This window comes from Carassius auratus, chromosome 14 (genome assembly GCF_003368295.1).
Source record: "Carassius auratus strain Wakin chromosome 14, ASM336829v1, whole genome shotgun sequence".
NCBI lineage: Eukaryota > Metazoa > Chordata > Actinopteri > Cypriniformes > Cyprinidae > Carassius > Carassius auratus.
This window is the reverse complement of record NC_039256.1, coordinates 16,529,877-16,553,722: the sequence shown is the minus strand read 5'-3', so window position 1 is coordinate 16,553,722 and position 23,846 is coordinate 16,529,877. Positions and strand designations below refer to the sequence as shown.

The 23,846-nt window shown below is 36.7% G+C and overlaps 3 protein-coding genes across 3 annotated transcripts; all 3 read left to right on the top strand.

Moving 5' to 3' along the window:
- Positions 1 to 3,985: 3,985 nt before the first annotated feature.
- LOC113114490 (ADP-ribosylation factor-like protein 13B) lies at positions 3,986 to 8,720 on the top strand. The gene is made up of 10 exons (XM_026281406.1): positions 3,986 to 4,445; positions 5,723 to 5,836; positions 5,948 to 6,018; positions 6,110 to 6,359; positions 6,605 to 6,710; positions 6,871 to 7,076; positions 7,183 to 7,267; positions 7,349 to 7,619; positions 7,698 to 7,814; positions 8,038 to 8,720. The coding sequence occupies exons 1-10, from the start codon at positions 4,426 to 4,428 to the stop codon at positions 8,100 to 8,102; spliced, it is 1,305 nt and encodes a 434-aa protein (XP_026137191.1). The 5' UTR covers positions 3,986 to 4,425; the 3' UTR covers positions 8,103 to 8,720.
- A 446-nt stretch (positions 8,721 to 9,166) lies between these two features.
- Positions 9,167 to 10,777, top strand: LOC113113820 (transmembrane protein 35A). The gene is made up of 2 exons (XM_026280312.1): positions 9,167 to 9,404; positions 10,224 to 10,777. The coding sequence occupies exons 1-2, from the start codon at positions 9,285 to 9,287 to the stop codon at positions 10,584 to 10,586; spliced, it is 483 nt and encodes a 160-aa protein (XP_026136097.1). The 5' UTR covers positions 9,167 to 9,284; the 3' UTR covers positions 10,587 to 10,777.
- Positions 10,778 to 12,675: 1,898 nt separating this feature from the next.
- Positions 12,676 to 22,344, top strand: LOC113113819 (centromere protein I-like). Its single transcript, XM_026280311.1, has 20 exons — positions 12,676 to 12,954; positions 13,214 to 13,351; positions 13,476 to 13,594; positions 13,979 to 14,086; positions 14,196 to 14,244; positions 14,348 to 14,394; positions 14,541 to 14,630; positions 14,728 to 14,859; positions 15,688 to 15,813; positions 16,775 to 16,895; positions 17,020 to 17,114; positions 17,343 to 17,460; positions 17,737 to 17,801; positions 18,057 to 18,166; positions 19,357 to 19,492; positions 19,678 to 19,802; positions 20,564 to 20,612; positions 21,104 to 21,322; positions 21,749 to 21,790; positions 21,921 to 22,344. Exons 1-20 carry the CDS (start codon positions 12,792 to 12,794, stop codon positions 22,059 to 22,061), a joined length of 2,193 nt encoding a protein of 730 aa, XP_026136096.1. The 5' UTR covers positions 12,676 to 12,791; the 3' UTR covers positions 22,062 to 22,344.
- The last annotated feature ends 1,502 nt before the right edge of the window (positions 22,345 to 23,846 follow it).

Below are 23,846 nucleotides of genomic sequence, written 5' to 3'. Positions count from 1 at the left end.
ACTTTTCATCACCTTTGAAAAGGTGCCTTTGTTGGTGACTTTGAAAATGACACTTTGTTGTTTACATTACAGTATTGTGAAAATGCAAGTATTTTAGATTTAAATTTGCATTTTAAAATCAATTACTAAATGTCTTTTCACTAGTCCCATAACATAACATAATTTTAATTTGTGGTGCTTCTAATTAAGTGATTATTAAAAGAAGTTCCAAATGTTGTAAAAATATAAATATACTATAATATTTGCATCAATAAAACGTTTAGCACTTTGTTTGACTTACAATTTATATGTAATATCTTATTATTATTGATATTTAACTTACATATTGCAAAGGTTTCCGTGACCTCCTGTGATCTTGAAAAAAAGTCTTACTATTTATTTCCAGAATATGATGCATGATGGGATACACACAGCCTTGAATTTAGTGTGTGTTAAGGGCAGTGCATCTTGGCATTCTTAAGATCTGGACAGTTTTGGGCACTTACTTCCTGTCGCACGCACGTGCTCTCAAGAGGCCAAGACTGCAAGTGTGAGTATTTGGAAGAAACATATCTTTAGAAGGTTGGCGAACTTGGCACCGATAGCCTCGTGATGACGAGGCGTGCTTTCCAGCAGCAGACCGCGAGAACGAGGCACGTGGGCTCATGGCCGAGTTCGATTCCCCTCTTAAAGGGATAGTTCACCCATAGACCCAAGATATTTTAGATTTAGTCCGAGAGCTCTCAGTCTCTCCATTGAAACGGTGTGTACGGTATACTGTCCATGTCCAGAAAGGTAAGAAAAACATCATCAAAGAAGTCCATGTGACATCAGAGGGTCAGTTAGAATATTTTGAAGCATCGAAAATACATTTTGGTCCAAAAATAGCAAAAACGATGATTTTATTCATCATTGTCTTCCGTGTCTGTTGAGAGAGAGTTCAAAACAAAGCAGTTTGTGATATCCATTTCACGCACGAATCACTCGATGTAATCGGATCTTTTTGAACCAGTTCACCAAATCGTTCTGAATCGTTTTAAACTGTTAGCGTCTCCAATACGCATTAATCCACAAATGACTTAAGCTGTTATCCTTTTTAATGTGGCTGACACTCCCTCTGAGTTCAAACAAACCAATACCCCCGGAGTAATTCATTTACTCAAACACTACACTGACTGAACAGGAAATCCGATTTTGTTTTGAGATTTTGAATTCATGTTTCAGTTTGTGCAATATTATTTTAAATGCGTTTACATTTTTGATTTACGCTTATTATTTTTAGATCCATGACGGCACTGTTTGTTATTTAAAAAAAAAACTGCATTTGTTTTTCGGTTTTGTGCATTATTTTACATGTGTTTTTAAATATTTGATTTTTGCTTATTATTTTTCAGTCTGTGACTACAATACATTTGGCGGGATTCTAATCCCATAAACTAATACCGCTTGAATTTGTTTGCGGTGAACATTAGCAAAAAATGTAGAATTTAGATATATAATCACCTTATTGCAGCTTTGATGTTTTATAGAAGTCATGATACATTGGTGTAGCTTTTGAAATACATTAAACATGTGGTGTGTTTATTCTCACAATTGTACTAGTGGCTCTATTTAGTCATTACAATTCAAGAGAGAGCCTCCAATGCATCTGGAGTCCCACGGGCCTCAAATGGCCATAAACCAGCCTTGTAAATACTCACATTGCAAACAGCCATTGCCTATGGCAGCCGTATAGTAAAACACTAGCAATGGCTATTTGAAAACACCTGCATCTTTTATCAAGGGTTTTTTTTTTTTAAATCTAATGTTCAGTATAGAGATTTAGCATGTCAGCTAATATCTTTACTACATGACGAGAGACCCAAAGTAGTGCTGTTGCTGTTGCTCTGAATTCTCACCTCCACATGACTAATTGTTTCTAACTGAACTAGCCATCAGTAAACAAATGCATATGGCCTTCTCTGACTCAGTTCCACAGTTGTCAAGCGCTCAAATACCCAGTGAATCATAGGATAATGCAGTGATTAGTAAAATACATGAGCCTGTGGAATTCTTGGATCTTATATAATGTGGTATGTGCAGTTGTCCAGCCTGTGATTCATGGAATCGGGTGTATTATATGAGCCGCTGTAAGGACAGGCAACACACTGAGCTGTTTCCATTTGTGTCATGGCCAGCTGACAGGGCTGTGCCTGCACTCAAGGTTCCACATGAGTTTAGTCAGCAGATGAAGTAAGCGCCTGCCAGTAATTACTTAATCAGATCAGACTGCAGAGAAGTAAAGAGGATGTTGTGCCTTTGTTTTGTTTTGGCAGTTGCCTCACATCCGGTTTTAAGGGAAAGAAACTACCTTCAGTAAATTGATCTTATAGGGAATCAGTCGAATTGATAGATGTGGATGCATGCCTAAAGCGTTTTGTAATTCACTGGAAAAAGTTTTTTTAATTATTATTATTATTATTATTATTTAAATATAAATAAAGATTTTTTGTAGTATGAGGAAAAATACTATTACAGTCTTTTTACTTTCGAAATTAATTTTATTTCCTGTTTCTCTGTAATTATTTGTGAAATTTACTTTGCAGTTTCTGAGTGAAATCTGTTTCACCATCAGATTTGTTTTCAGTATACATCCTAAAATGTCTGAACAGAAAAAACAAATGTCTTGAATTGGACCTCTGGTGGTCAAAAGTATGTCATACACTTCTCAGGAAACTCAGATGTAAACACTGTTCTCAACTGCATTTCTTAAATTCTGGAAAAAATGAAAAGCAGCTGATAAAACAGGAAATGATCAGAGCATATAATCTTTTCTGACGTCTCATATTTTCTGATGTCCAATATTTGTTCATTTTAAATGTTTAAAGGTTGAGATTCAGTGCAGCTTGTGCGCTTAGACCAACCTTTGACTTGAAATCTTGTGACAGAGATAGACGCAGACTTTGATGTGAGCCCGAAACTGCATGTTATTATCATAATTACAGTCTACTTGCCATAAATTTAAGGTGCGGGAAAGATAAGATCACTGAAGTTTGGTCTTAAATTTACTGTTATGCAGTTATGCTCTTAAAATTATTATAACTGACAATGCCTCCGAAAAAGTTTCTTTGCTACACTTATTATGGATATATATCACAAAATATGGTTAAGTAATTAAAAAAGACAGAAAAGTAAAGTTAATTGGTTTCATTTCTTTGCAAATGCCACTTGGTTTGATATTTTATGCAATGCAATGACATTTAAATACATTTTTAATACTGTGTGCTTTTAAAATTTAATAAAAAAAATAAGAACATTCAGGCTAAAAGCCCATTCACACTAAGAACAATACATAACTATAACAATATTTATATTGGTGTCTCACAATATGACTTTGTTTATTATAAGCAAGTGTAGCTGTTTAGTTGTCTAGTGCCTTAAATGCTTAAGTGCTTTAAAATCGGGTGGATTCTAATTGGCTGTCAATATTTGTATCATTCATCAACAGGAAAAAAAGTTTTTAAATGAATTCTTCTGAAAGTGATTCCAGTGATGTATCTGTCATTATAACTTTGGAATCAATTAAACTTTTTTCATTATCGTTATCGTCCTTGGTGTGAATGGGCCTTAACAAGTACTAGTTTTCTGAAGTGTTAAAATCAGCATGAACAAAAGTTGAGATCATCTTATATATCCCTACTGTGATATATACGGCTTCTCAAACAAGAAAAAATGTAGGGCGGAACTTGTTTCTGTCCATTAGGATTTAATTGGATCATTGTTGTCTGCTAATTGCTGTGATCTCATTTGAGTGACAGATAACTGAACAGGATGGGTTATTGGCCAGCTCTTGTACCATCGATGCACACGTCATCAGAGAAGACATGTTACAAGGGGAAGTGGAAGTTAATGTTTTTGATTAGAAATTAAGAGATGACAAAAAAAATAGGGATGCGCACGGATTAATTATTTACAATACTGCAATATCACATAAAAATAAGAATTGCATATACTCTTGTGAATTAGCAAAAGCAATAGTCTTCTGAAGATGGAGATTTTAGAAGCACGTACTGCATCACTTGGATTATTTATCTGCAAGTCCTGCGTAAACAACAGGATGACGGCACACTATAATGCTCTACACAGTAATATGCATTAGACTGAGTAGTAGATCAAATGTTTCTCATTTACCAGTTGTCTATGGACTTACAACTAAAATTTAAGTATTTGTTAGGATGGTCACATATATTTAGATTATAATAACCTGGCAGATGTCTACATTTAGCCCAGTTAAACCATGCAGAATGGCAGCTGTCACCTGTCTCCCATAGGATTGGTTGTAAGGATGTGATGGCGTTCCTTCTAAGCTCCTCCCACATGAGGTGACAGGATTAGAGGAATAAGTAGCCCCCGATTAGTTTTTAGCAGACTTGTGCAAAATGTCTCTGGAGAGACAAACAAAAACGCATGGAGTCTGACATACTACTGTGAGTAATATTTTTTTATCGACTGAATATAAACTCTATATATGTGATATGATGTGCTGTATTATGTCTGCATGTGTCTGTATACTATATTAATGTATATTGTATATTAATGCTGTTTATGATCACATGTGATTGTGCAGAGAAGTACACCGAATATTATAGTGGTCTCCAAACACTGTATTATGTATGTTTGTATGTATTTAATAATCCACTCTAACATGTTGATGCTTTTTAAATATGAAGTTAAGAACTTAAAGTTGTTGCATCCTTAATTATGTGTAAGGTGTCATTTGGAAAGTTTTGTTATGTAGAAAAAAATGTTTAAACATATTTGACATTTACAAACATAGAGAGTATTTGCACGGTAGGCTACAGGAGAGCATGCTGCTTGGATAATGGGGTCAGGTGTTCAAAACAAGAACAGTATAATTGACTCAGACTACTCTTTAAAGGCTTACGGGACTGAACAGATGTACAGTGATGGACCGAGCACTAAAATAGATAACAGTCCTACAGCACAGACACCTGTACATGTAATTAGACTACATTGTGTCTGCGCTGGATGGGAAGCTGCTGAATATGAGCAGGTTTTGCCCTGGAAGAACTTATTAGTTGGCTCAAAAACAAAGCCTAATCAGCTCTTTTGCAGTGTTTTGAAAAAACCATGACAGTTTAAGGCTGATTCTTAAAAAGAGGACTAGTGGTTTTGTTTTATATTGTTTTGTTGTGATATAAAGTGTGTTTGCAGTCTTTTTTTCTTTTTTTTTTTTTTGCTGTTTTTTAATGCACCTTTATTTGGTTTTAAAATGAGGAGTTAAGAGTTAAGACTTTTCTTTTTGTTTGGCTGTGTTGTGTTGTCTTGTTTTGTTTGATCTATAAAAGTAAATGTTTAAAACATATTACAAATATCTTAAAATGTGTTTTTAAAAATAAATAAAATAATTTTAAATAATAATAAAATGCATTTAAAATGTGAATAAAACACTTAAAAACTAAATAATATGTTTATATGTTATATGTAATATGTTACTTTTAAAATTATAAATAAAAGTGAGGATGGCTTTTCCTGAAAACTGATCCTATATTTTACCATTTTTTGTATTTGCTTTTCAAGCATTACAGGTATTATGGGAAAGGTGTGGGTGTCAGAAACTCAAGTAACTACTGAATCCTTAATGATTAAGGTTAATACCTGTGTGAGACACAACAGCTGGGGTTTAAATGTATTCCAAGGCCATGAGTACAAATTAGTGAGTATCCCCGTTATCTGCTCTCAGGTACGAATTACGGAGACGATGGTGCTCTCCCTGGTGCTCTCCTCCTCAGGTCAACATGTTCAACCTCATGAGCAATTGCTGCAGCTGGGTCTCCAAACTCCAGCAGCCACTGAAGTACCTGTACAATCCTATCTGATTTTGTTATTGTTTTTGCTGATCAGAAAAGGTTGGCCTATTGTGAACAAATGCAACATATTCAATAACCCTGTTTGAAATTGTTTCTAGGAAGATCACAGTTCTAGTAGTTGGTTTGGACAAGGCTGGAAAAACATCTTGTGTCCGAGGGATGTTGAGAGGTAATTTGAATAAATGTTACAGTACATCAGTGAGAGATTTGCAAAACTGACTGCAATTTGTTGAGTTTTAATGCTATGATACCTTGTTCAGTGCCCCCTGGAGATGTAGGTCCCACTCATGGATGTGTCCGCACTGAATTAAGGGTGGAGAACTACTTGGTTAACATACTTGATATGGGAGGGGCTCCTGAGGTTCGGGGGGCTTGGAGAGAACATTACGGTGAAGCTCACGGCATCATCTTTGTGGTGGATTCCAGTGACAGACAACGAATGAAAGAGGTCAAAGAAGCTCTGGTGGACTTACTGAAGCATCCAAGAGTAGCAGGAAAACCTCTTCTTGTGTAAGATAGCCCTGTTTACAACTGCTTTTATTAAATCACCTTTCTGATGAAAATATATAAGTTTATAATTATAAATAAATTATTAAAAAACTATTATTTTCTTTGACAATGCTTTCTTTTTAAAATAAATATAAAATGCAGTTACAAATAGCGGTACCATCTTCAGTGTGTCTAATTAGGCAACTATTAGATTTTTGCCTGCACTTCAACTTATTTTGGCCATCTCTATCTTTATCTCATTACAGGCTGGCAAATAAACAGGACAAAATAAATGCTCTGCTGGGAAATGAACTCATTGAAGTACTCTCTCTAGAGAGGCTGGTCAACCAAAGCCGTTCCCTTTGCCACATCGTGAGTACTGTGAAACGATTGGGACATATTCAACACATAAGATAAACCTCCAGAGTAAAGGAACTGACAGTATGCCATGTTAACGTTTATGGCAACATTCTGACCAGTTACCAGTAGCTTTCATACAGTGTATTTTAAGCAGTTTGTACTTAATCTACAGGAGCCATGTTCGGCCTCAATGGACCTGCGTCGCTGGTCAGACAGAAAGACTCTGCGAGGTCTCAGATGGCTACTGCGAGCCGTGTGCCTGGACTACCCTGACCTCTGTGCCCGTGTGATGAGAGACGGGAGGCGAGCATTAGGGCCAGAAGAAAAAGAGAAGAGAGGAAAAATAGAGAAGAGCCGTAATAAATCTAAAGAGGAAAAGTAAGGGATGTGTTTAAATAAGATAATATGTATTTACATAGGGCCGTCCTTAGCTGACTATTTTTAGCTCTTATTTGTATGTATGATAATACATCTTGTCTTGCAGAACACGTACAAGCAAAACCGATATCCGTCAAGAACAGCACAATGAAACTATGAGGAAAAATGGGACTCTAAATATTCTAAATAAGGTTAAATATCTTTATCATTGGATTTTTTTTACAAAACTGTACTGTTGACTTCACTTACTGATTTACTCTTTGGCATTGTAGGAGAACTCCTTAAAAAAGAAACTAAGCAAAAAGAAGAAGGTGAAGGTTAAAATTACGAAGGAGAGTCCAAGCAGAGTAAATGAAGACGAGGTGGAGGACACAGAAGGAAATGAAGCAGAACAGGACCACAACAGCCAGAAAGATAAAGCCAGCAGTGCATTACTGCCTCCCAAACGAAGGAAAATGAAACGCAAAGCCAAAGTAAAAGTAAAAGAGGAGAACTCATGTCTACCAGAATCTCCCAACAGCGAGGTCTCCAGACCCTCTAGAGGTATTGAAACTTTAGTGTCATTAAAACTGAAATACTGCATCCTATTTCTTTTCACGCTTTTAAACTATATATTCACAGGAAAAGAGGAAAGAATGCGAAAAAAGAAGACAGTTAAAGTAAAACGAAAGAACAAGATAAACACAGAGGAAGTTCCAGCAGCTTATACACAGCCTGCTGATCTTTCAAATACTTTTGGTAAGAATCAGTGGCCTCTATAACACTATTCCTTTTGATCATGGCTGCTCTTGGGGTAAAATTAGGCCTTGTGGGATGAATTTTTAGACACAATTGTATATAAACAAAATATTTATTGGCAATCATTTGATATTAAGACAATAAAACAAACCAAAGCATTTGCTCAACACAGACAGCCCTGATCTGTAGAAAAGTAGAGACTAATTTGCCTGTTTCCTAATAGACCTTTACCGAAAAGCAATTTTGGCTCTCAAAGCCCGACAGGAACAGGACATGGCTTCGGGATAGTTATGAAAAAGAAGAATGAAGACCTATGAAGAATTGGAAGACTTGGATGGATGACATGCTGAACCATTTTACCCAAACAGAAGTCTGCTATCAATGTCTGCAAACAGAAGTTAATGTTTTTTAATGACTAGATTGTCGTAATTGATACCTTTGTAAATGTATACTTGTATTGCAATTGTATTAAGAGATCATATGGACAAATGATTGAGAAATAATTATACTAAAAATGAGACACCATTCAAAAAGGTCTGTCGTGAAAAAAGACTGATAATGTCCTAAAAGATTTTTGTATTATAACTTACACACATAATCTAAGACAGTATATGATGAATCAGTCTGATAGATAATCAAGATGGTTTATCATAAAGTATATTACATTCACTGTATTTATCCTTGAGTCTGTTTCTACAGGTTTCAATAAGAAGATGCCTAAATTTTTTTGTGAATTTGTATATTAATTTTTATCTTTAAAAAAAAAAAAAAATTATATATATATAAATCGTTTTTTTTAGCCAATTTATACTTGTGTGCGTGTTTGTGTAATGGTTTTATGTGGAGAAGAAATTGCATGATGGGATACCTATTGCTCAAAATGATTGTCCATGATGTTTTTCAACCAAATAAATGAAAGAACTCTTGATCAAAACACTGGTTATTGTAATAAATTATTAAACAATTCGTTTTGAATAAGAACCAGTTGGCGCTTGCTAGTCGGTCTACTAACTGAAAAACCAAGATAAATATTTGATTTGACCATTTGTACCATAGATAATTTAATGCCGTTTATATTTTTAAATAATTACTAATAAGCTAGCAATTTTCAGTTACCAAATAGTTGTCCAAACTAACGGAATACTTTTTTTTATAATATTGGGACATTTCCAATTTGCTGTTTCTGAACATCCTGCGTGTGGTGTAAGTTTGCTGACTCTGAGGCCTCCCCATAGACAGTAAGGGCCTCCCCTAGTGTTAAGAAAGAAGCACAGGCTGCAGTTGGCTGTATGTCTAGATGACATTGATCAACCGCAGCGCCCTCTATTGGTGCTCCCTAGTACTGGAGCGGAATGACATGCAGCCATATTTGACTGTATTCATCAAGCCCTTCCCCCCTTCAGCATCTTCAGCAGGACAGTAAACTGGAGCGGGACAACGGATGCCAATCGAAAGGAGACTTTACCGAAGATGGCCTCGCCAAGAACCGTAACAATTGTCGCCCTTTCCTTTGCACTGGGTCTGTTCTTTGTGTTCATGGGTACAATTAAACTCACACCGAGGTTAAGCAAAGATGCATATAGTGAAATGGTAAGTGACCGTCGCTTAGCAGCATCTATGTAAGCAAATGAAGCTTCAGCATGAGGCAACCGGCTTTGTTTTAGCAGGGGGTGCGAAAGTATCTGGCTCTTTTTGCATTTTTTTTTTTTTTTTGTGTGCATTTAATTCCATTCATAATCTTAGATATAAGAACGACATAATTTAAATCCTGATAATGAGTCGAATTATGTCAAACATAATTGGAGCAGCTGAACAGCGCATTTTATGCACAGCCGCAACATCGTTTCATTATCGCATGCATAGGTCAATTATGACATCACAATGCGCATCATCTGTATGATAAACAGAAGAAACGCTCTCAGATATGACGTGTGAAGATTATTTTGCAATATCGTTCTAAAACAATCATTTTAAAGCAGCTCATGATAAAGCAATGGCGCCGCTTTCCAGCAAATTCTATCTTCCATCTGCAGGTGCAGCAGTTGCTGTGCTGATGTCATAGACACATTCATATATATATATATATATATATATATATATATATATATATATATATATATATAATATATATATACGTATGTGCGTGTGTGTACGTATATATATATATATATATATATATATATATATATATATATATATATATACAATTTAATGTAATACAGTTGGGTCAATATGGGCATCTATCTATCTATCTATCTATCTATCTATCTATCTATCTATCTATCTATCTATCTATCTATCTATCTATCTATCTATCTATCTGTCTGTATAGTTACATGCGTAACATAAGTATTAATGTTAAACATTCTTGGCAAAAATATAAATGTAATGTTTCTGTTCACTTTCCAGAAAAAGGCGTACAAGAGTTATGCAAAGGCCCTTCCGGCATTGAAAAAAATCGGCATTTCTTCTGTACTTCTACGCAAGATTATTGGTACTCTTGAGGTGGGATGTGGAATTGTTCTGACCCTTGTGCCAGGGAGACCAAAAGACTTGGCCAACTTTATTCTGCTACTGGTTATGCTAGCAGTGCTTTTCTTCCACCAGCTGGTTGGGGATCCTCTAAAACGCTATGCTCATGCCCTAGTGTTTGGTATTTTGCTGACGTGTCGGCTGCTCATTGCTCGTCAGGGTGAGGACCGGCCTGAGAGGGAGGAGAGACGAGAAGAACAGATCACTGCCCAGGAAAAGAACAAAGTCAAAGTTTCTTAGCTCCACAATTTCAGAAAGAGCACCTGACAGACGATCTGTTTCTCTGGATAGTAGAGAAGGTGCTCAGAAAATAAGACAGTAGTCCCAAAAGGTGATTTATGTCCCACAGCTACATATCAGAAACCTGAAAACCAGATCTTGTGTTACCTTTACCTCACGTCTCACCTGTAAAACTTCTTATATATATATATATATATATATATATATATATATATATATATATATATATATATATATATATATATATATATATATAAGTTCTTATTTGAAATACAAATTTTCAGTTTGGACGATCACCATTGTGGCAACTGTTTTGGTTGTGGTTGTGCACCAAAAGATTAAACTACTGTAATTCCCTGTTGTATTTATTGTTATTATTATTTTGGCCCTGCATTAAAATATATATAAAATGTCACTTTTAAGATTATACTGTGATCCAGGTTTCTTCAAATGTCAACAGTTTTTATGATTTTTTTTAACTTTTTGAACTAATCAATGAATACTATATAAATCCAGTTCTGTTTACATTGAGATGCTGTAAATTTTTTATTTAAATGTTCGAGTCAGATGGCAGACAGTAGCTTTTCTGTTGCTTTCATATCTGTTACAACCATCAAAACTGAAAACAGCACAGTTTGTTTAGGTACATGTACGTTCTGCATGTTATTATTCTTTTTTAATTTGCATATAATAGTATTTCTTTGTTCAAATATTTCATTTGATCAAAATATATTTTCTAGGTTGTCTCTCCAAAAACAGTCAAATAAAAATCATATCCTAGGATTCTTCTTATGGTTGTTTCTCCTTTTGATTCATAGAACTACCACATTGTTTTATTACTAAAATAGATTTTTTTTTTTTTTTTATCGACTGTATTTTCTTTGGATAAATTTGTTCCTTTATACTGTTCCTGAAAGCCCAGCACTGCTCATTTGAGGTGTCTTACTAATTTTACATACTAAATTCAGCTTATGCATCACTACTGAAAGAGATGAATCAGGTGGTACAAATAAGTGACACATTCTAAATGCACAGTACTGGAAGGAGTAGAATTGAGAAACTTGTCTTGAAATGTTTGGATATATACTGATAATTTGCTGTTTGTAACTGAGTAAAAATACCTAACGGAGAACATGACCTGTGTCTAAACTTTTACCAGAGTGCCCAGCTAGCACATGAACTGAATTGTGCATTAATTTACACAGAATACGTCATATTTGACTGAGGGAAAAAAAACAAAACTGATGTTTGTGCATGAAGATGCTGACAATAAAACCGCTATGCAGTTTATCATGCAGTTTGGTGATAGTATTAAAAACACTTGTGATTTTTATGTCTTGCTCACTTTTTACTAAACTTATTTAAATATGAATGGAATGAAAAATAGAAAGAAAGAAAATTCCAAAATAAATATTTAAAGTGTGGATGCATAGTATTGTCTTAGTATGCATCATTTCATCACATAGTATTACTGTATTACAGTTCTTACCATTTAATACCAAACAAGCTATTTATCAAATATAGTCAACTCAGTTTCCTGATGGCTCAAAATTGGTCTGATATTCTGCTGTTATATAATTAATATTTTAATTCATTTTTCAACCCCCCCTTTCGCTCTCTCCAGTCCAGTAGGTGGCAGTTAATCGCATTCCACGTTTGTTTGCCAACCACCATAAAATATCACATGAAGTACAAGAAAGCCATGAGTGGTAGCTTACCAGTAATACCTTGGAAATAATAGTAATAATAATACGTAATGATAGTAATAATTATAATTATTGTTGTATGATCACCCCTTAGGGAAATTGCTTTTAGACACAGTAGTCACGTATTAAATGTTAGCCGTGTAATATTTTACACTCTTGTAACTTCCCTTGGTACTTATTTGACTGTGCATCTAATTTGCTTTGTTAATATTTTAAAATATACAAAATTGTATATGTTTGAACAACAATAAATGCAAATTAAAAATTCAATGAAAAATAAAATTTGTAACATAACCATATATTAATGACATCTTTGTCGCAGTAAAGCTATTCCGCTTTCAGTTCATTGTGTTCATTGTGCTAGCGGCAGAACAGGAAGTGATGCAGTGCGCATGTTCAAACGGTCGCGGCAGATTTGGCGTTTGGTTTGAATGGGTTACTTCAGCGACCGAGACAAACACGCGAGGGAGAGCAAATAATACTATAATGTAGCGCAAAAATGGCCGATATATCTAACCTGGCGGGGTTAGGCTCCGATCCGTCCGGAGAAATAGACTCCTCCGTCTCCTCTGCGAGCAACAGAAGTTTGCGTTTGGCAGAAAAAGAAAAGAGAAAAGGCGAGGCGGATCCCTTCGGTCTCGCGGTGAAGTATTTGTCTCGGGGTAAGTGCAGCATAAAACATTATAGAAACGGATTACAAAAGCTATTTTAGAGTGTTATAATTTAACAGTAGGGACGTTCTTTTTTCATTAATTGTTTATTTAGTTATTTAGTTTTTGTTCCTTTAGTAACTCTTACAACGACTTCAAGTTTGTTAAGGTCTTTTGTTTATCTGTGTAAGGGTGTAGTAGTCACCAGATAGCAGATACTGTATCACTAGGTGTGATGATATCTGTTTACATGTATTGTTGAATGTTACAGTGGAAGCTGGCACAGTAGTCCGAGGGAATGATGAGCTGGAGAGGAATCTGGTGAGGGTGGAGACAGTGGCTCTCAGTAAGGGTCTTCCTCCGGAGCTCATCACAATGATGCTGGACTTGGCTTTAAGCCTCAATGCAGGTGATATAATTATTAGGGGATGCACAGGTTTCTTCAGCTGTATTTGTTTATGAGCAGGAATTCCTGAGGAGCAGTATCTTTAGTTGTTTATTGCACAGATGATTAAATTCTGTTCATCCGACAGGAACTGCGAACTGTACCCGTGTGCTGAAGTTTCTTGTACCTGCCACAGTAGTGCCGCAGGAGGCCATCGTAAAGGGGCTGTCATGGCTGTGTGTAGGGAAAATGCCAATGAATGCACAGGTGAGGGCTGTTGATTGTGTCTGGTCATTAGTGAAATGGCTGTCGTTTGCTTTTGCTTCATAGGTATCAAAATTAGGTATCGGAAATGAAAATAAACACTAAATTCTATTTATTCTATATATGTTCATCAAAAAATTATAATGTCTCAGTCCTATGGTGGAATGACAGACTTCTCTGAGACTTTGAAAGTTATTTAGTCCCCACCCCTGCAGGCTTGATTTCATCTGACTTTTTTTTTTTTTTTTTTATGCATCACCTTCATCTCAAAATCCAATCAACACCCATTGCATAGAACCAAGTCTTTTTTCTGTCCCCGTCGAAATCTGTCACTGCTTCTGTTTCTTTGCTATCTTTGAACACTTAGTTCATATCTTGTCTTTTAAGGTTCTCTTTGTCCGCTGGGTGCTCACTGTTTTTGACCTGATTGACCGCAAAGATGACTTGAGATCCATTTATGGCTTCATTTTCAGCTTTGTGACGGAAGAAAATCTGGTTAGTTGTGCTTTGCAAAGTGTTTTTTTTGTTTTTCTTAAATTGAGGATATTCCCAGGTTTCGGTTTTCAAATTTATTTACTAGGCTAATTGTATTTTTTCCTTCCAGTGCCCTTTTATTTGCCACTTGTTGTACCTTTTAACCATGCGGGAACATGGTGAGTTGTTGACTAAGTGGTTTCATTTTTTTTATAAATGTTGTAAGAGTCTTACATGATGTTATTTGCTTGTTATTCTGACTTTTATTTTCCACTTTCGTAGTTCACCCATACAGAGTCAGGAAACTGTTGGATATTCAGGCCAAAATGGTAAAGACTCCATCTATTAAATATTAAAATAAATGCCTCCACATCCTTTATTATAAACATAGCTTAACTGTAGTGCTAGAGAATGTTTCTTGTAATTGGATGTTTCATTTCACAAGTACTTTGTTTTCTCCCATTTTTCCTATTAGGGTAGACAACCATTTCTCACACAACTTTTAGCACTCTACAAAGTGTTCCGACCAGACCTAGTGACGCTCTCTCTTCCATCAAGAGTGAGGGTTAGTGTATTGTAGTCATTACCGTTTTTTCCAACAGAGCTTTGTTACTCTGCCAGGTGTTTCAGACTCTTAGACCAAGCAATTTTTTGCTTTTCAGACTGGATTCAAGAATCACAACAACACCTGGAAAGTGGCTCTTAGTGCTGTGCAGAGGAAAAACAAGGGTGCTGTTTTAGTTGACCTGAGCCTCAGCCTGGATCTGAAAGAGAAGCCACCCTCCAGAAAGCGGGTAAGATGTCATCTTTGTAATACTGTAAAGAGCATAAGAGAACGCTGACTTGTCAACTAAAGGGTGTTTTTAAAAATGTAAATTTTAACAGATTTTAAAACACTAGACTTGCCTAAAAGCTGGGCATCATATACTAAATGATGCAGGCAGAATCACATGCTACCAGACTTTCAAATTGGCCTAAACACAGTGCACCTTGTTTCCAGGAGACCAATGACCAAATTTGGATGCACTACATCCATCATGTTTTTATGTTGTTACATATGTTGTTACAGTTACATGACTTACCATTGCTAGGTGTGTCCTTTCACAATGAAATTAACAAATTCTCTCCTGTGGCCTCATCCTGACATCGTCAATAATAGTAGGCCATTTAGGTACTTTTCACCTACTGAATTAAAGTAAAATTGAAAGTGAAGTAACGTGTCGTGGGCCAAGTTTGGTGACCCATTCTTGGAATTTGTGCTCTGCATTTAATCCATTCAAGTGCACACACACAAACACATTGTGAACAAACACCCGGAGTAGTGGGCAGCCAACCTTCGGGTTGTAAGTCAGACTCGCTAACCATTAGGCCACGAATGTCCCACATGAATACTATGAATTTGAACATACTATTTTCCAAAACTTTTTTTCACTACAACTTATTGTGCAAGTAGACATTATGACTTATGATGACTTAAAAAGTTTTTGACTCCTCCAGACTGGATATTGGGGCAGAATCCTGTCCTTGTATATTCCAGTCTTAAATAGGCAAATTCTGATATTATATGACTGAAAATGTATCAGTTACTCTATAAACTGAATGTATTTATCTAATGTCCACAGAAACTACATCATCTAGCAATACCTCCCTTGAGCTCGGCATTCGACAGCAACTCCAACAAGAAGGCGTTCCGTCTGCAGGAGCTCCGTTCCTTCAAAGAGCTACTGGAGAACATCCACAATATAGAGGTAATGCACATGTCCTTTACTTGACTTGTAGTATAATAGGATATAGATTTTTGGGCTCTTTTTAAATGCAAAATGCCATATTGCATAATATTCATCAAATTTACAGGGATTTGCACTACTGTTGTTTGGCCACTTGGTGGAGCTAAGCCTTTACAAGACTGATCAGTGAGCATGTCATCAAGTCTTCTATCTAATTGATATTGCTACAGAATCTGTCACAGTAGTCAAGTTTTTCAGATGTGTAAAAAAATGTTCGGCTTGTTTAATGTTCCTCAACACTGTCGCGTCTGTAAGTACTAAACTATATTACACTCTCAATTGGCAAGTCATAACATTTTTACAGATCGGACCCACTGACCTTATAAGCCTTATTTAATCTCTTTTATGGTTTTACTTCACAAAATGAATATTGTCATAGTGTCCCTGCACCACTTTTTAGGGTAATTTTGCAGTCTGCACTAGGAAAGGATTGAGGAAGAAGCTGGTGGAGTCAGTCATCTGGAAAAAAACAGTTCATTTGTGGCCATGGGGAAAGATCATTGATTCTTTCTCACTGTGGCAACCCCATCATTAGAATCAGTCATTTCTCAGATGAATGATACATTTGCTTGTTAATTACAGAAAGACTCAGCCATGTCCGTTGTCAATCTGTCACTTAGTTTTATTTATTTATTATTTGTTGAAGTCCCATATTGTGAGGCAGCTGTTTGTAGACTGACACAAATTACAGTGTTTGAAAAGAGTGAGAATGTAGAATGGTGGAATGTGTTTCATCTAAACTGTTGTAGTAGACTGTCAGTTTCAGTAAAGGTCTCAAAGGAGCCAGAAGTATGGCTGAATTGGTTTATTTGCCTCCAAGTCTTTTGACAGCTCTTGGTTATGATATACTGTCTCAGCGTTGTGCAGATGCATGTTGTTTAGCATATAGCACCTTCATGTTAAAATCATACCTTGTTTTTAGCTGCCTGCCCAGATGGGTTCGCTTCTGGGATCAAATCTGGCTCTGCACTACCTGGACTGTGTACAGGATGAATCTGCCTTCCTGCGCCTTAACTTTTGGCTTGGACACTCATTGCAAGAGGGTACCTTTTTCATGTTATAATACCAAACCTTTTCAAGCTTATCTAAAGCCTCTCCCTGCCTTTATAGTTCCCATTCAAATTCCAGTTCAGTAATATAATGCAGTTTATTGTATGTTTTGGGCAGAGTTTTTACTATGTCCTGTGGATGGAAGTTCTGACAACACTTCTGAAGCCTGCCGCTTCCTGAGCACCATCCTCTTTTCACAACAGTTCCTTCAGGTACAACCAAGCAACAGAAGACAAGTTTTACCCAATAGGAAATTAACCTTAGCAGCCTCAAGGTTGGATGTTTAATATTAGAAAGATGTGGCAGTTTATTCCACAAACCTCAGGACATCTATCAGTCATGTTTTCTGCCTTGCTCTCTTTCTCTTCTGCATTCCTGAATGATCTCCCCACTTGTAAAATCCCACATTGACAGGTTTTATATTTGTGCATTGCTCTCAGGAGGGATTCTCCAGCACTGAGAGTTTTCTTTATAAGTTTCTGAGTGTGTGGGACGGCTGTCTGCTCCGGCCGCAGATTCTGGATCTTCTAAGTGACATCCCCTTGATGCCAAGCTTCTGTAAGTGTCCCAATTACCTCTGCTGCAACCAGAGGAATTCAAGAATTCCCATTTCTGCTCTCGTAACTTCAAGCCACTAAATCTGCATTTGTTGATTTAGTGGCTTTTTATTTTGTGAAATGCATGTAGTGTTCTAAAAGATGAACCGTCCTTACCTCTAATGATAATGACATTTTTACATTGTTTATTGATCAAATAAAATATTTAGTTTTTCTTCAGCATTTTATTGGTCAGTGGAAGTAAACCTAACCAAACCTTTCGTTTCTTCATCTATAGACATGCATAAACTTCTATTTGAGCCACTGAAGCAACTTTATTTTACATCCACTGTATTTTTCAAGGTTTGTATGTTGTTTCTCTTTCTTTCTGTTTGTTTGTATCAAGCACGAGCATGACCGTGTGAGCCAGGATGTCAATGAATGCTTAAATCGTTCAGACATAAGTGAATTACTCATTCTACACAAAGCCGTGGCATCTTAACACTTCCTGGGATGTTATTTGAGTGGTGTTGTGATTAAGCTCACAGCAGTTGAAAGCCGCATTTAATTTTTTTCACTCTCATCTGAATGTGCCTTTTCACATTGTCCTTCTCACAGTGTAGTGTCATCGAGTGTCTGAATAGCATGCTGGTGAAGTGGCTGACATGGCATTCAGTCAGCGCATCGGAGGGCGGTTTGGACATCAGTCTTAACAGCAACAGCACCATGTGAGTATACCAAAAATATGAAAAAAAAAATCAACAGTTTTTAATTAGTCATCAACACATTTTCACAACCTATTTAAAAAATAAATAACTTTTCTTTTTGCTCCGAGAAAATGGTATTAACCAATAATAATATAGCCAAAAATGCTTAAATCAGGGTTTCCGTGGGGTCAGCTGTCCACGGTAGTCCTTAAGAAATCAGCAGAATAAACAGTTTTTTAAAAATAAACTTCTGACTTTAAAGGCTGAAATGTAAAATTATTCATTTTATAAAACTTTGTTTTTGAGGAAACTTGTATCTGAACTGTAAATTCTGCTTTTTACAGTGATTTTATGGTATTATAGACATTGCCCTAGCCTGCTCATATGGTGTTCATTTTATGTGTTCAGGTCTTAAAATAAACTTCAATTTGAGCTTAAAAATCTTGCAGAAACCCTGTAAATACTTATTCTCATCAATTCCTGATAAAACCCCAGCACTGTTTCCAGTTTAGTAGTCTTGGAAACATGTTGCTTTCTAGTATTTAAATAACTTGCAAATGCTGTTGTCTTTAATGTGACTTGCAATTTACAGAATCCACTGAAATCCACTTTTTAATGACTGTTGAAAACTCACTGCCTTGGAAAACATTGCAGAAATAATCTGAAGAAATGGGACCACACTCCAGTGATTGTACTCTTTAAAAGTCTTGCTTGAGGTTTACCACTGCAGATTTCTTTATATTTTATATTTAAAAGAGATCAATGAAATGCTTCTGTGGTCGGGCTCCATCTGAACCTCGTTTACCCTAAAAGTGTTCTGTGGAACGGTGTGTAATGAAGTGCGGTGGATTTTTTTCCCTCTCCTGTCGTGTATTGCTTCTTATTCGCTGCTGATTTGGTTATTTTTTTATTACATTACTGAAGTGCACAGCTGAAGGAGAAATTATGATCAAGGGTAAAACCCTGTTTGACTGCGCCAGTGTGCTATGCATCAATGCAATACCCCCATTATTCCCTTTTTGCTTTGGGTCTCTGTGCTGTGCGAATTGTGGTGGGTGCCAAGCATAGCACAAAGACACATCTGGTGTGTACTAGGTGTGATTTAGTTGATTTATTTTGTACATTCTGCAGGGAAAACCCATTTTTCACATGTTATTTTGTGTATGCTTTCAAAAAAGTGAGTGAAAAGAATAATGCACTCCCCTTCCTAGGACTATGACCTTGTCTGGCTTCATGGACTCTGTTATGGAGCTGGTTCGCTTTGTGGGACTGCTGGCATCTGAGGGACTCCGTCTGGAGAACTGCCATGTTCTTCTGCTCAACCAGACACTTGCTTTCTATGAGACGGTATACTCAGCTTTGATTAACTTAATTAACATGATGTTCTTGGCAAAGTGACATCAACCGAAGTTCCAGTCTGAGTTTTTCTAAGATTTATGTGCTGATTTTCGTCTAGTAGATTTAGTGCAACAAACCCTGCTGTTAATGTCTTTGTGCCAATGCAGACATTTTTTTTTTCTCGGGATGTCTAGGTGTGTGACATGTTTTTGAAGTACAGTTTGCCTCTGATCATCATGCCCCCGGCTGGGGTTTTCTACCCAGCTCTCTTTGCCACAGACTCCATCAGCGTGGATAGGCTTGGCTACATCATGTACAGGTACTGAATTTGAGCTATAATAAGCTTTATGGGTCGTTTTATCACTCTGGTAAATCCTACAGATTTTCTGCTTGAGATGTCAGCCGGGCCATGCTAGATTAAGGGTATCTTCTGGAACTTTTGGGGTGGAATGAGCTGGGTGAAGGGTGAGTTCCTCTTCATCGCATGTGTGGTTCCCATGGCAGTGGGACACCTGTGTGCTTCTGGCTAAACTGTGGGCAACAGCCTGAACCTTCAAATGCATTACATTGCCATGGCATGATGTCTGTAAGCAATAGATTAAATGAAGTATGAAGATTCTTTCATCTGCTTCGGCACACAAACCTTGCAGTGCTTCTGTGAAGACCTTAAAGGGAAAGGATCACTTGAACATCAAAAGTCTGCTTTTTATACACTATCATGCCAATATGGAAGTGTATCCAGCTGCTTTCCATATAATGAAAGTTGATGGGGATTTATAGTTTCAAGCTCCAAAAAAAAGACTTGTGAGGAACAATTGTGTTAGGAACAGACCAACATTTTTGCCCACTTGTTCGCTAAGCTTTCATTTTAAGTGCATTACTATCATTGGCTTAACCCTGCTGAGGGAAAAGTCAAATTCTCAAATAAGTAAAATTATAATTATTTAAGTTTACCAACATTAATTTCACAGCTGTAGTGTATATCTGACTTAAAATATCTTTTTAATATATGGAACAAATAACTCTAGTACAATATGTTAGCTTTATTATTAATATTCTGTTGTTATATCGTTTTCTCAGATACCGGAAGAATCTGACCTTGGCTAAGAAACAAGAGCAGCAGAGAGAGGTAATGAGGAAACTGTTATAAAATGAACACACAGCAAAGTCATGAAAAGCCAACTGTGTGTATTCAAGAGGTTTTGTGTCTGAATAATTTACTCATAATGGGTAAATTAGAAGGACCTTCAAGCTGTGCTTTTAAGAATTTACAATGAAGCTCCTGGAGGCTATTGCTGTAATCCTCAACTTACCTGCTGGGGATGAAAAGAGAAATTGAGTCTTCTTGATTGAAACCCAGTTAGACAAAGCATTGCACTGGCATTGCAGTGAATAAAATGGCCAAATAATTTCATCACAGCATTACACTTTTGTCATTTAAAATATATAGGTGATTCTTGTCTCACACTCTAACCCATTAGATCCATTTAGTGGCACCAAGGTGTTATTGTACCACAACCATTCTGTGGAATTTGAATTTACACTTTGGGCTGAAAATGTGTCTTGACAGGTGTTGACTTATTCACTAGTTTCATGTGTAATATTTTTCTCACATTACAGCAAACATTCCACATTAGCAGAAACACATACAAGGAGTTTAATCGGAACCTTCAAGCCATGGTGAACTCCATGTGGAACTCCTGGTGGTGCATCCCTGGTTCAGATATTGAGATCGACAAGGATCTTATCGCTCTGAGCAAAGTGGCAGAACCCTGGTGCCGTTTCGATCTCATCCACCACCCGGCGCTTTTCAGCTATGCCATCGAATTTCATCAGCGGGTGAGTGAGATATTCTCACACTAGTGACATTTAAATGCGTGAGAGTTTGTAATAGTACAGTGATGCTGGACTGTCATCTCATTTGGAGCGAAGGAAAGGAACTCCGCTGCGTAAGCTAATTAGATGATTATATTACATCAAGTGTAAAGCCTTGTGTCACTACTGGGGACAGGGCAGCCTCCGGTTTTCACTAATAACTTTAGGAATGGACAAGGAGATAAATGTGGTATTAATGTATCTTTTATAGAGGATCCATTAATACAGAATCACATTTTATTATTCATGGATGCTGTGTGAGACTGGAGTTTTCATCATCTTTAATAATACAAGTACCTTTTTTTGGTCCGACTGCACCATTCAGCAGTGTACTACTGAGATTTAGAGCAAAGAGAAAAACAATTAATATTTATGTGTTCTCTTCATCAGTGTTGGCCAGAGAGGAAGAACGTGGATCTTGGTTCTATAAAGGTATTAAAAAGTTATATAATTTCCTTTTTATTAAAAACTGCTTATTTCAGGTCAACATGAGAGCAAGTTTTTAATCAGTCATATTCTGTTGCAGTTTTCCACACCGTAACTCTTCTTTTCATGTTTGCAGATCGGGAAGTACTGGAACTGGTATATGGAGTTTCTCTTTAATCAAGGCTTCGATGGCCTCAACAACTTTATTCGGACCAACACTGGGCATGGCTCCACGTTGAATAGTCAAGAAGAAGGGCAGCCCAATAGTCAGCCCTGATGCTGACAGGAAGTTCAGGTGTCAGTGGTGTTCATAAAACATGTATATATTTTAAAGTCATCCTCCATAAGAGGGGAGAAAGTAACCGCTTGCAGAACTGTAAATATTAAATGTACATTACAAGCCATTTTGTTACTTTCCAGTCTTTTCTATAGTGTTGTGTATATTTTTATCCCTTTTTGCTTTTTATCTTTTGTGCTTTTTGTGCGAAAAAAAACAAACATTGTGATAAATCCCCAATATTTGAAAAAAGACTGCATTTTACCGGCATCTATAAAAAAATCCCATTATTTATAACACTTTAAAACTGATGGATTAATAGTCTTGTTTTTTTAATTCATGTAAATCAAATGGGCTATGTATCTTTGATCCACCTGACATTAAAATAAATCCTTTGTTCTCAGATCCAGCATGAGGTAAAGCAATGAGGTGCAGGCTTTTGCAATGTTTTGTAAATGATCAACTTGACATTTAACTGGACTTATTTGGGGGACCTACTAACTTGCAGTGATTTAGATCTATTGTGAGATATTTGTTTTAAATCTGTTTTTAACATTTAAAAATGCATTGTTTTACTGATAAATCTATTTATAAATATTAATTTTTTTAAATGCTTATTTATTGAATTTAGCATGCGCAATTAGCCATTTTTAATAGGGTGTTTTGCTCAAAGACCTCAAAGTAGATTTAATGTGATTTTAATGCAAAGGATAAACATCCTGCATATCACTAAATCAAACCCTATAAAGACTGCTTCTTTAAAAATTAATCATATTTTGTAAATAAACACTAAGCATCGCCCAGGTAACTTGGTTCAAGTGCATCCTAGGAAATCTCAGCATCAAGGCAGTGTGAGCAAAGCTCACGGTTGTACAGCCCGTCCCATAAATGTGAGCGCTTTCAACTCTGCGTGACATGTCGTCGTGTTTTATGAAGGGCTCTGTAGATGCCTCGCGACGATATGTCCCCTCTCTGGTCCGAGCTATTTTCAGCGCGAGCGCGTCACGATGCCGTCCAGCAAACTTCATCTGGAGTGAATGAAGAATACGCGCACACCTCCGGGATTACAGCTCATGCGTTATCATGAATTGAGGCAGGTGCACAACTTCAAACGATGAATTCTGCGAGAGCTAAACTGAGTGATCTACCTCGCTCGGCTGATGTCCTTATTCTTGTATGAGAGGTTATTCGTTCATCCTCGTCTGCCCGATCATCACTTCTCCACTCTCATCCCGCAGCTTTCCTCTTTCATCTGAGCGTCCGTCTCAAATGGAAATCTGAAGTGCTCCACTTTCGCAGTTTCTCACCTTTCAAAGAAAAAGGTAGGACTTTATTGCTGTACCTGACAAGTGTGCCGTGACGATGGTTAGAAAACGGTACATTGACGCGAAGCCTCTATCAGTTTAGAGACGCGAGATAAATCAAGCTTGTGATGTCCGTTATTATTAATGCAAACTCCTCGATTGGTGGTTTTAGAAAGGCCTGATGTGGACTGCCTTTCTTGTCAAACCGGTTGACACGTGAAGCCAGTGAAGCAGATCTAGTGGTTTATCATCTTGTCCGATGCTCTATTAAGAAAAAATATGACGGAAGTGTCGCTTAAATTACGACAGTCATCAGCCGGTGACTTTATGAGCTGAATTAAGCGTGTCTGTGTAACCTGTAGGAACGGTAATCGTAAATAATTAAGGGTCTAGTTCAGATTCTTATCGATTCCTCTTTCATTAACGTTGCTGTTCTTTTAGTACTTTTGAGGAAGAGAGATTTATAGGGCAAAGAAATGCA